At 45.8% G+C, this 13,145-nt stretch overlaps 1 protein-coding gene across 2 annotated transcripts in view; it reads right to left on the reverse strand.

Moving 5' to 3' along the window:
* Positions 1 to 436: 436 nt before the first annotated feature.
* Positions 437 to 13,145, reverse strand: part of SIDT1 (SID1 transmembrane family member 1) — a 95,214-nt gene continuing 82,505 nt past the window's right edge. Inside the window, exons 20-26 of one of the 2 annotated variants that reach the window (XM_072812521.1) lie at positions 12,729 to 12,743; positions 11,602 to 11,678; positions 8,642 to 8,688; positions 5,131 to 5,236; positions 4,947 to 5,057; positions 4,024 to 4,137; positions 437 to 2,379 (exon numbers count right to left, since the gene is read on the reverse strand). In XM_072812521.1, coding sequence (XP_072668622.1) covers positions 2,317 to 2,379; positions 4,024 to 4,137; positions 4,947 to 5,057; positions 5,131 to 5,236; positions 8,642 to 8,688; positions 11,602 to 11,678; positions 12,729 to 12,743 — 533 coding nt within the window. In that variant the 3' untranslated portion in view covers positions 437 to 2,316. The remainder of the gene's footprint in view (positions 2,380 to 4,023; positions 4,138 to 4,946; positions 5,058 to 5,130; positions 5,237 to 8,641; positions 8,689 to 11,601; positions 11,679 to 12,728; positions 12,744 to 13,145) is intronic. The other variant, XM_072812522.1, reaches the window with a different exon arrangement.

The following is a 13,145-nucleotide window of genomic DNA, read 5'->3' on the forward strand; positions in this document are numbered from 1 at the left end:
CCCTTCCCTTCCCTTCCCTTCCCTTCCCTTCCCTTCCCTTTAAAGAGCAAAGTCCATGAGCCCAGGCAAAAGTTGCGTGGGCCCTGTGCCACCTGTGGACGAGGGGCCATTCCGCTGCGCAAGGGTCTGGTCCCCCACCCCGGTCCCCCAGCATTCGTGTCAACCCCACGGATGCAGTCGGGTGACTTCCTCATGTCCCCCGGCCGTGACCTTGGCACCGTAGGAAGGACTAGCAGCAGGCACATCTACAAGTGACAGCTCTAGGAGCAGCCTTGCTCTGGGGTTTTAGTCCTGCGGCTGAGAAGAGAACTGACCACGATGCGTGAGTGCACAGCACAGTACAGACGTGCTGGGAAAATTCAAGAACACCGCAGCCCGTTTTAGAGCCCCCTGTCCATTCCCAAGGACACATTTCCCAAATAAGCTACTGAACGGGTAACGCATCTCACAATTTATTCACTTTGGACCACAGGGCCACTTGAACAGACTTTGTCCATATTTTCTTAGGGTATCTTTCTTTCTTTCTTTTTTATATTTGAAACCAGCAGTGCATTAAAAATAAAAGAATAAGGTCAAATAAACCATAGTTAAATAGATTTGAAATTGTTTTAGGTGTTAGACTAACACAACCATTTAATAGATGGCCTTCAGATGGCCTTTGGAAGCCAACAGTTTTTGAGGAATAAAGAATAACAGAAAGCCAAATATAAATTTGGGGGCGTTTAAGAAAAAAGCCAAACCATGAAAAGCTTCATTAAAAGCATCTCTGTGGGAAAAAAAAAAAAAAAGCATCTCTGTGTTTTTAAACTTTTCAAACTTCCAAAACTGTGATTTTGAGCATTATGCAAATATTTTAGAGACAGAAGAATAATTTTTTTAAAGGATGCTCAATCCATTTCTCTAATGAATGATCAGGAAAGCAGAGGTGACAGGTGACTTCAGTTTCACAGGCAAGTATATGTGCGTACACATTCGTAGGTCTATTTTCTGATTACATCTTACTCCAGGTAATAAGGGTGCTTGGTTGAAATGGGGCTGTTTAGGGGAGAGTGAAGTGGGACGTGGAGCTTTGCAACACCCTCCTGGGGAGAGAATGAGAATCAGGTGCAACCTGATAATCCTCAACCATCCTGCTCTTTGCAACTGGAGGATGCGTAAAATGTTCATATGGAGAGTTACTTCTAGAGAATTTGCAGGGAGAAAATCTGGAGCCCCTGATCTGCATAGAGTGACAGGTAGGAGGCTTGGTGGGTGGTAGAGGGCCCCCCAGTGCAGTGCTGCTGGTTAGGGCAATTACTTCTTCCCTACAGGTGATGTGGGCACAGAATTGAGCTCTTGACATTGGAGGCAGGAGGAAGCGATTTCGCCTTTGCTGGATTTGCCCCAGGAGCCGACGTCCTGAGGGGGAGGTCTGTTTGCTTGATGCTGATGTCACCAGTGTCTTAGGCCCGTTGGTCATCTCCCTCCTCCAGCTGCTAGAAGAGTTTTTCCTGTTTCCCCCTCAGCCTCGGAGCTGGTGGGGTGACAGCCTTCCCAAGAAAGCAGAGCCTGAGATGTGGGGTCAGCACACAGTGAGATGAAGACACTAAGAAGTAGGTAAGCACCCAAGCCTTGGTCCCAGAGACAGTTACCTGTTAGGACAAGTGTGTGAGAGAGCCCAATCCTGAGCCCTTCTAATGGGGTCAGGAACCTAGGGGGCGGGGACACATCCGGCATTCCTTCCAAGGAGGTGACTAGCTGGTCCTACTAAACCCGGATGGGTAGGGTGCTGGGTTCAGCCGTCCACCAGACTCTGAGCAATCTCCGTCATCCCTGGACCTCGGAAAAGTGAGCTGGTGCTCTGGGATGTCTAGAGCAGCAGATGTTGTGGGGCGCAGGGGTCGCCCACCTGGTGTCTGGGCAGGAGATCTGGGCTGCTGGCCTCTTTGGGCCTGGAGGCAGCTGGACAAAGAGTGTAGCGTCGCTCTGCCCTTGCTGGCAAATCTCAGGTGAGGGTGGGTGGGTGGGGGTCCCAAGACAGCAAGTTGACGTTGATGCAGCTTTTGTCCACATCTAGCTCAGGGCTGCAAATGGAAGGGGGGGTTTCTCTCGACTCTTCAGGGCTTGCTCTGTCCATACCCGCGGGCTCCCCTCTGCCTCGCTTTCTGCAGGCTTGAATCTCCCTCCAGCCCCACTCCTCCCTGGTGAATGCACGCAGAGTTGACTTGACAGAGGCAAGTGGAGCGTTTGGCAGTGGTGACTTTGCTGCAGCCCCCGTATTTTCATGAAACAGCACCAAGATTGATTGCTCCCTCTCCCTCTCTGAATGCTGGAGGCTCAGAAGACAGGGATCTGGTCTCTCCGGACCACATCCAGGTCATCATCCAGGGTTAACAAAACCTGGAATGAGAGGGGCAGAGGCTGCAGGGAATGCACAGTCACGGCCACAGTCAGCCCCTACTTTCTTTCTGACGCTCACACAGGCTGACCCGACAAGCGCCCTTACTTGCCTTCCTATCCCCTCCGGCTCTCTGCAGCGCGGCGCTCTGTACAGGCAATTAAGCTCACACAGCTCATTTATTAATCAATTCAGATGTTTATCAAGGGTCTATATGTGCTATTCTAAATACCAGAGATATAGTCTGGAACACAAGAGACAAAACTCCCTACCCTTCTGGAACTCTTACATTGAGAGGCAGCTTCAGACATGAAGCAAATATGTGAGAACAATGTAGCAGGTTAGTGACACATGCTAAGTACCTATAGCATGTCAGTGGGGTGTGCTAAGTACAGTGTCCTAGATCATAATATGTAATAAAAGCAGTGATGAAAATTAAACTGCGGGGGGAGCATAGGAAGTATGAGGGGGGAAGGAAAAAAAAAAAAAGAAAAGTGCTGATAGGGTGGCCAGTGAGGTCATTACTTAAAAAGGGACATTGGGCTCAAGATCCAGAGGGAAGGAAGTTTGTTGCATAGAGTATTGCTGTACGAGAAGTGCACACCCCCTCCTCAATTATTAGTTCCCTCTACCGCCACTCTCTTCGCGTGGAAACTTTCACTCTTTTGTGGTCTCTGTCTCTCAAAAGAAATTGTTTATCAAAAATAAAAGTGAGGAGGCACGAGGTTTATGGGGCTTGTTGAACTTCCCCAGCTGGCCACCAGGGGGCAGCCCCGCTCCACTCCGGTGGTTGCGCGGCGGCAGCGCGGAATCCGAGTCCCAGGCACCGCAGACTTCGGAAAAATCTAAATGAGGCTGAAAGGATGCCAGTGAGGGGATCATCCAAGGTTGTTGGGCTATGGATGTATAGCTCCTGAAAAAGGTGTCTGGGCCTCAAGAAATGGAGGGATCACAGGAGAGGTCTGGGACAGACTAGTTAGAAGCAGCAGAGGCCTGGCTGCTCTCCGGGGTGCTCTAGGAATTTGTAAAATATTTGTAAGATATTCAGTGAGACTGGAAGAGGAGGAGGAATGTGAGTGCCGCACGAGAGGGAATAATAAAATATTACTGAAATTTGAGTGCATGCTGAAAGGGACTCCTGGGGCGATTCAGGGCATGGGAGTTCTAATAACCAATTCAGTCCAGGCGTTGTGCCATTTAAGAAAGGTCATTTTGTCACTCTGTCCTAAAATATTAGAGTAAAAGGGAAATGAAAATAAATATCTAACAGAAGGGGATGCCTGGGTGGCTCAGCGGTGGAGCGTCTGCCTTTGGCTCAGGTTGTGACCCCGGGGTCCTGGGATCTAGGCCCACATCGGGCTCCCTGCATGGAGCCTGCTTCTCCCTCTGCCTGTGTCTCTGCGTCTCCCTGTGTGTCTCTCATGAATAAATAAATAAAATCTTTAAAAAAAGAAATAAAGAAAGAAAACCTTAAAAAAAAGATATGACTGAAGGACACAATGTAAAATAAAATCTGTATATTGAATTACAATGAGGAATTGGAAAGGGAAATTGGAAAGAAATACAAGGGTAAGGAAGAGGGGGAGAGAGAAAAAAGTATGGGATGTGAAGAGAAGAAATGAACAAAGAGGTATTTATAAACTCACCAAGAATGAGAAAAACAGGGCAGTGGCCGAGAGGAAGTGCCAGACGTCATGGTCATCAAAGAAATCCAGCAGGATACACTCCCGGTTCTTCTCCCGGGACTCTGCTGGGGTTCCCTGGAGGAAGGTGAGGCAGGAGGTGGGTGAGCCTTCCCACTGTTCAACTGTTTAGAGGGCTGAACATCCAGGAAAGCTACCCAAATGCTATAGGATGCCCTGCTCCAAAAATGAGCTTCCAAGAAAACATGAGTCCACACAAAAACTTGTACACCATGGTCCCAGTGGCATCCTTCACAAGAGCCAAAGAGTGGAAATGATCCAAAGGTCCATCAATCATGACAGATGAAAAGTGCTGCATGCACACAACGGAGTACTATTCAGCAGTAAAAAGTAATGCGTACTGATACGTGCTACCACCTGGGTGGATGCGTAAGCCAGACTCAAAGGCCACAGATTGCATGAATCCGTGTACATGAAACGTCCAGAACAGGCAGGTCTCTAGCGGCAGAGTAGATCAGTGGCTGCCTATGGCTAAGGTGTTAGGGAGAAATGGGGAGCGACAGCTAATGGGCATTCCTTCCAGGGAGATGCAAATGTTCTAGAATTATGGTCATGAAAAAAATAAAAAATAAAAATGAGATTGTGGAGATGGAGGGCCGAGCTTCCTCTCCGCTGGGTGTGTCCCTGATTTCCTAGGCCTCAGCCCTCTGCTCTATGCCCTGGATTTCTAAGCACCAGCAGCTGGGTATTTGTTTAGGGCCGGGGATTAGGAGAAGATACACTCATTTAACCTGTTTGCACACGTTAAACACCCGCTGGGAAGAGGATCGTGGTACAGCGTGAGGATCACATGACATACAAGGAAGATCAGGTCAAAAAGGCAAGTGGGAGGGAGACACTGTTTGGAAAGGAAACGGCCCTCTTACCTCCCAGGTGCTGAGATTCTGGAAGAAGAAGTACAGGGCGGCGGCCCACATCACAGCAGTGGCCACGATGCAGAAGAGCGGGATGGGCAGGAGCTTCTCGGAGCTGCGAAGCTGTGGGGGGAAGCGGGTGCTGCCAAGCTGCTGGCACGGCAGCTGGAGGCCCCAGGGTTGCACCCCCTCTTACCTTCATGATGATGTAAAAGGCCAGATAGAGCAGCAGGTTACAGATGAAGATCCCCAGCATGTAGGAAGCAAAGTCCCTGGGCCGATAGATCAGTCCAAAGAGGGCGCTGAACATAAGGAGGAATTACTTGCAGCCATAAAGGGGGCACTGGTAACCTTCTTGGCTTTTTCACCCTCCCCACTCCATTTTGGGAAGGAGGGGAATTAAAAAAAAACTTAAACATAAGTAAATTACTACATCTCCTTCAGCCCTTGCATTTTTGATGATTATAGGGTTCCCAGAAGTAGATGCACCACAACCCGCTTTCCCCTCTAGTGGAAATAAAGCTTTCTTTCCCTTTGCCTTGCAGCTTTCCATTATCATAAAGAACACTGCGATGAATAAATGAATACCTGCAGACATTATGCTTTCCTTTTCTTTCCTTTTTTTTTTTTTTTTGGCATTTAAGATTAATTCATTAGACTAGATTACTAGAAATAGAATTATCTCCGATAATTGGCTTGACAACACATTATCACATTTTTGCTAGCCGTCTGTGGTTTTTAAATGGAGTCTATTTTGGTTGGGGCTTAGCATTAGCATTTAGCATGTTCCAAATTTCCGTTCAGTTACAATAAAACTCTTTATCATACAGCCCTTCCTATGTCCTTGTTTTGGAAAGCTTAGTTTTGGTAAAGAGATACACGCACAAACACACACACATAATTGGATTTGTATCCTCTCCATTCTGATTCACTAATTTGTTTCCGATTTCTAATCTTGGATCACTGTGTTTCTGTTTTAGAATATGTTAGATTATTTGGTTAGGCTAGTTTAGACTACCCGATAAGGTAGCTACATGTGGCTGTTTAAATTTAACGAAAATTAAATAAATTTGAAAATTCAGTTCCTCAGTCACACTGGCCACATTTCAAATGTTCAGTGACCGGGATCCCTGGGTGGCGCAGCGGTTTGGTGCCTGCCTTTGGTCCAGGGCGCGATCCTGGAGACCTGAGATCGAATCCCACATCGGGCTCCCGGTGCATGCAGCCTGCTTCTCCCTCTGCCTATGTCTCTGCCTCTCTCTCTCTGATGACTATCATAAATAAATAAAAAAAAAAATTCAAATGTTCAGTGACCATACTTGGCTAATAGCTATCTCGTGGGACAACGCAGTGTAGAACATTTACATCATTCCAGAAAGTTCTGTTGGATAATACTGGACTAGTCACTGCCTCTCCTTCCTTCCATTAATCTTCTTTTGCAGAGACCTTTAGAAATTTTGTGTAAGTAGGCAAATAATTTCAGAATAAAACCCTGTTAACTTCATTCCAATTTTAAGTCGAAATTTATGCATTGAGAACTAATATCCTTACAGTAGTTAACCTTCCCAGCCAGGGGACAGCATCTCTCTTCCTTCACTTAAATTTTCCTTTATGTCTCCTAATAAGGTAATTACATTTTCTGCAGAAAGAGTCCTCCTGTCTCTCAAAATTTATTCCTATTTGATGTGTAAAGCTGTTACTGATGAACTCTCTTTTTGTTCCCTTTGTATTCCAACCAACTTTGTTCTATACAACATAGGAAATTTCCTCCTCCCAGAATTTGAATTCTTTAACATATCAAAAACCCTTGTATACTTTTTAGCATTTGCCACGTTTGGTTTATCATTCTCTCTCTCATTCTGTATGTGTCTGTGTACTGACATATAGATATATACATCTCTCTATATATGTACAGACACACACACACCATTCCTCTTCATGACCGTATGAGTGTGATTCCCTTTATTTTTATTTATTTTTAAAAAATATTTTATTTATTTATTCATGAGAGAGACACACACAGAGAGAGAGGCAGAGACACAGGCAGAAGGAGAAACAGGCTCCATGCAGGGAGCCCCATGTGGGCTCGATCCCGGTTCTCCAGGATCACACCCTGGGCTGAAGGCAGGCACTAAACCACTGAGCCACCCAGGGATTCCTGATTCCTTTTAAAATAACATTCAAGGTTCATATTAAATCACTCCATGTCTTGTAATGTCCACAGAAAACTGAGGATGGAGGAACAGAGAGGAAGGCAACCTTCCACCTGGTCATGACAGTGCTGGTGTGTCATCACAGCTCATTCATCCCTGTAGGCCTTGGTGCCATTCATGCTGTCTTGTGAGCGGATTGTGTGTTTGGTTTTGGTTACACGAGAGGCAGGGACAAGCCAGGTGATTGTGAGCACTGGGGACATGGTGATCGGTTGCTCCTTACCAAGCAGTTGTCTAACCCTTTTCCCCTACCAGCACCCAGCACCCTGTCTTACAGTCACAGGATGGTGGGCTCTGCCCTAAGAGAGTAGCACCACAGGCCACCACCAAGAATCACCCACCTCGACATATCCCTACATAAAGGCGGGGTCCTTCACAGCTGTGGACCTTAGCCGGAGGTAATCCCTGGGTGATAACATTATGGGAAGATCTTTCCAGAAGCATGTGTCCCAAAGAAGCTTCGAATTCTCATGACCAGATTCTGGTTTCCTCTGAAGGTGTGCCTCTTTTTCCATTCCTTTCATGTCATAAATGGGGCAGGAGTAGGGAGTCATCTTTCTATCAAAGGTCACTGACCTTTTTGGCACATCAGCTAAGAACCACTAATAAAAGCGATTAAACTTATTGATATTTTTGAGGGATTAATAAAATGTCCCATTCACATTTTAAAGTTGAGAAGAGGTTGCATAAAATAGTTACAGGTAGCAAAATAGATGTCTGCTGTACTGTTTTGTTTTGAAGCCATTTGGGAAAAAAAGGCCAAGGTGATAATGACGGGAAAGAGGAAAAAGAAGGATATTGATGTGGCAGGAAGATTGAGACCTACGGGGAAAGAAATAAATAGGAAAGAGACTTGTACACACACACACACACACACACACACACACACACACACAGAGTAAGAATGGGAAATGTCCCCTGGGTAGCCTTTATGGAGAGTTCTACAAGAAATTAAAACTATGCTTCATTTGTGCATCTACTGGCCTAATCCCTATCATCTGTCTACGAGTCTATCCACATAGACAACACATTTGATGTTGGTCTTGTTGAGCAGCTGAACTCAATACTTCAGTGTGTTGAACTCAGTGCTTTAAGAGAGTCCACTGTTGGTACACAGGCTTCCTAGTGTATTCTTTGCAGGAGGAAAAATACCTTTCTTTCAAGTCCTAGGGCAAGCGCAGTCCTCCACTCTCCTTAGTTTCAGATTTCTTTTTTTTTTTTAATTTTTATTTATTTATGATAGTCACACAGAGAGAGAGAGGCAGAGACATAGGCAGAGGGAGAAGCAGGCTCCATGCACCGGGAGCCCGATGTGGGATTCGATCCCGGGTCTCCAGGATCGCGCCCCGGGCCAAAGGCAGGCGCTAAACCGCTGCGCCACCCAGGGATCCCAGTTTCAGATTTCTTTATAAAAATGACAGCCAAGGGAAACCAAGTCACAGTGTTACAGACATCAACAAAGAGAAAGACATGTCTTCTCCTAAGACTACTTACAAGGACCAGTTAACCAGATTTCCCACGATGAGCAACACCATCCTGTCCTGGTGAGAAAACATCAAATGAGAGGCTGCGCGTACCACTTTTCTTTTCACCTACCATAGGGGAGGCATCAATTACAGGAAAACAACTGTCTGGTGGAAGAGTTTCCTTGGTTCTAAGAGAGTAGTTAGTGCTCACAGTCAGACCCTAATCCCCTACGAGAACAAATGGCAAGACCTATTCAGTCTGAGGACCATGAACAGACATGAGTTTATTAAAGAAAATGTGAATAAAGTAGGACTTGTAGTATTTCCCCACAGGCACCCGGGACCCACGTCCTGGTGAGTAGGTTGGTGGTGCGTGCAGGTGACTTGGGAGGTAAAAGCATCTGCTGCGGGGGTTCCCCTGCAAAGTGCTACTCCGTGGGCCATGAGGCAGCTCTTGGGACTCAGCTGTGAGGTGCTGGTTTCCTACCATTACTCTGGCTCCAAGGAAGCCCTGCAACTCCCAGGCTCCCAGTTTCTAAACAGCTTCAAAACAAAAGATATTGGTAGTGGGGAAAATAGGAAAGGTCCATCTCAAAGGAAAATTCCTCTGCTGGAGATTAATTCACAATCTGGTCCTGCACCTTCGTGTACCACTTAAAACTCTTAGGTGGTATCTGATGACACTTTAATTTGCATGGTCTCATTGACTATTTAAAAGTGGTGATTCTCTTTATGGGTGATCCATCCGGTTTGGAGGAAATACTTTCGTTTAAAAAAATTAATTCATCTCTTAGAAAGGCTAAGACGTTGACACCATCAAATATCAGTGAGGATGTGAAACAACAGGAACTCTCATTCATTGCTGGTGGGAATGCAAAATGGTACAGCCACTTTGGTAGATAGTTTGACTGTTTGTTTGAAAACTATACTTATAAAAAAAAGAAAGAAAACTATACTTATGCAATACGATCTGGAAACTGCACTTCTCGGCATTTATCCAAAGCAGTTTAAAACATGTGCCCACACAAATACCGGCACATACATTTTTTTTTAAGTAGGCCTCATGCCCAGCACAGAGCCCAGTGCAGGGCTCGAACTCATGGCCGAGAGATCAAGACCAGAGCTGATATCAAGAGTCAGACGCTCAACCAACTAAGCCACCCAGGCACCCCTGCACATAATTTTATTTTATAGCAGCTTTATTTGTAATTGCCAAATTACGAATTGTCCTTTAGCAGATGAATGTATAAGCAAAATGCAGTAGTACATCCAGACAGTGGAATAGTATTTAGTGCTAAAAAAAAAAAAAAAAAATAGCTACCAAGCCATGAAAAGACACAGAGACATCTTGAATGCATATTATTAAGTGAAAGAAGCTAATCTGAAAAGGCTAAATTCTATATTATTCCACCTATCTGACATTCTGGAAAAGGCAAGACTATGGGGATAGTGTAAAGATCAGTGGTTGCTGGGCATTGGGGAGAAGGGAGTGTGGGAAGAATAGGGGGTGCACAGAGGATTTTTAGGGCAAGGAAACTACTTTGTATGATATTAAAATGGTGAATACTGTTGTTATAAATTTGTCAAAATGCAAAGACTGTACAACAGCAGGAGTCAGCTGCAAACTATGGACCTGGAGTGATTACGAAGTGTTAATGTAGACTCATTGACTGTAATGAATGTACCGCTCTGGTTGGGGGTTCTGATAGTGGGAGAAGCTGTGCATGTGTGGGGAAGGGATTGATGGGAAATCCCTATATTTTCTGCTCAATTTTTTTGTGAGGCTAAAAAACTGCTCTAAAAAAATAGTCTATTAGGAAAAAAAAAGATAGCGTCCATCACTTAATGTAAACAAACAAAACATTAATTGCTCCTCATGGCTCACAGATAAGACATGCTCCTTCTCAAAATACTTACAGGTCCTCCTGGATTTTTAAGTTCTCATGTGAATAAAACCCGTTAGCCTCAATCCCCTCAATTTTTAGTGCCTATAGCTCCTGCCCATGCTCTAGAGGGCTAAAACACTCTCCTATTCCTTTATGTAAGCATTCTTTGATCAGAAGCTGTCAGCAGGTACTCCGTGAACTCCTGGGTGCCAGGCCCGAACAGCAGCACTAGCTCTGGCCACCATACTCTGTAAAGGGCAGGGTAGTGGCTCATAGGACGTATGTGGCCTTCCTAAGCCGGCAAGCCAACATATAGCTGGGACCAGGGCCCCAATCCCTCTGCTCAGTGTAGGAATGTAGATATATTGAAAACAATGATGGCAAATTTTTAGGACTTTGTATTTCAACCATTGAGTAATAACCACAATTTTGAAAAAAATTCTTGCTCACTGTGAAAATCAGTGTATAAAAATCAAACAAATGTATAATGTAGAAATTATAATCATGAAATTATAAATGTGAAATGTATAATTACATTAAAATTAAAAATTTATGATTATATTTATTATTATTATGAAAATTTATAACTAAAATGATAAATTACGAAATGTGAAATTTCGTAAATTCTTCACGAAAGCAACTGGAGCGACAGATGCCCCAGTGAGCTTGGGACAGGCCTGGTTTCTGCTTGCTGTCCTGGTGCTATTATTGTGTGAGTGGCCCTTTCATTTCCACAAGTGAAATAATCGGATTTCTTTGGATGATTTTATACAGGGATGCCCGGCCTTGATCCTTCCCCAAGGCCATGGTCACTGTTTTGTGGCTTTCTATGTATACACACACATATTTTTTCTTCATACGCTAGCAACATTTCATGTAGAAAAATAGATCCATCACAGCTTGTTTTTTTTGTTTTGTTTTGTTTTTTCATGCGCGAGAAGAAGAGTAAGTAACAAGCTTCTTCCCCCTAGATGGACCTCAGCCACCTGGGCCATCTGGCTCTCTTGAGTTAGGGAACCTGAGCGTCTGGCCCGAGCCTGCCCCTCCTGCTGCCCCCTTCCTCTCTGGGAGAAGGCCAAGGCACACAGGAGCACGCACGTACCATATACAGCGGCCGGCTGCACTGCTGCACGAAGTCCGTGTAGAACACCAGAGCGGCCCGTCGAAAAATCCCCAAATCTGTTGATGACACAATCGCATGGTGAGGCTGAGCCAGAGGTAGCACAAAATACTCCCATACGGCCCAAGCGTTTAGGGTCAAGATGATGCCGTCTTCACTTTATAAAAATGATGCTTTGCACCCAACAGGTCAGCAATAAAGGTTTGCTTTTTTTTTTTTTTTTTAATTTTTTTTTCTAAAGGTTTGCTTTTTAAAAAAACGGGCTGTCCCATGAGGCTGCAGAAAGGCAAGTGAGGTGGACACGAGGAACAAGCACTTAGGCAACAATCTGGGCGGCTGGCCAGCCCTTCGGTGGGCTCCTTCAGCTGAGATTCCCTCTGGGTATCCTCTGGTCCGGTGGCGTTTCCTGCGGAGCAGAGCTGGGGTGGTGCCCCTGGAACTGCCTTCAGACATCTGGTCTCTCTAGACGCTGGGGAATCTCAGCTCGGAAAAATTCTATTCTACTTTTCTCTGGTTATAAGTCAGTCAAAACTGAACCAGGGGGGACTGAGGTCTACTAAGCACGATCAGAAAGTCTAAAATTGTACCGAAACTGTAATCAAGGGGACGTAAGTGAAGATGGAGAGAAAAAGAGGATTTTTAAAAGCAATCCTTCAAAGGCATAGTACGAAACGCAGCAGGTGTGGGGTGCAGCTGTTATGCCAACAGAGTGAGGGTCACGGGGGGCTGCCTTTCTGTGGACCGTCTACCCAGCAGACATCACAGGCCAGGCTGGGGTCTGCTCGGAGCAAGCGGTCCAGCCAGGGGGGACCCCAGCTCGGCTGTGAATGCTATTCCTCTTCGTGTCTACTCTTGGGGTCAACATAACAGACTCCCCTCAAGCAGATATAGGGAGGGATGGAGGAGGGAGCCATGGGTCCTCGCAACAGCCCCTCAGAGGTGCAGGCCAGGCGGGGCTGGAGTGTATCCCTGCCTCTGAGCCCCTCTGGGCCCCCCCACCCCCCAGCCAATCCTGCCCAGCCTGGAAGGGGAACGTTCAGGAGAAGAACTGGCAGGTCACTTGGTTAAGAAAACAGCCTCGGGCCCTGGGAAGGGTGGCCAGACATTACCTGTCTCAGACACGTCTGAATCAGTGGGAAGCAGAGAAGAAATGAGAAAAGAAAATGATATAAGAAGGTAGTCAAACAGGTAAACCGCTGGTCATTTTATTTTTCTCTCAATACGATGACTTTCATTTTATTTTCTAATTAAAAAAATAATGTTTATTCATCATAAAGAACAAAAGAATCTTTCCACCTGTCTCTCATAACATTCGATGTCAACTACTCCTCGAAGAGGGAACCGGAAGTCTGTCTGTCCCTATCTCCTTGGGGCACCACTGGCAACTTCAGTCCATCCTGTCTTGTCACAGGCCCTGCCGCCCTTTGCTCGGGCTCTCTGCTGGCACAGTCATGATCTGGGCAGGTGGCTCATCTGTCTGCCTATGGAATGCTCTGCTCCATCACTGCTGCCTTTCCTGTGGCCAC

Source organism: Canis lupus, chromosome 35, assembly GCF_048164855.1.
Source record: "Canis lupus baileyi chromosome 35, mCanLup2.hap1, whole genome shotgun sequence".
Classification (NCBI taxonomy): Eukaryota; Metazoa; Chordata; class Mammalia; order Carnivora; family Canidae; genus Canis; species Canis lupus.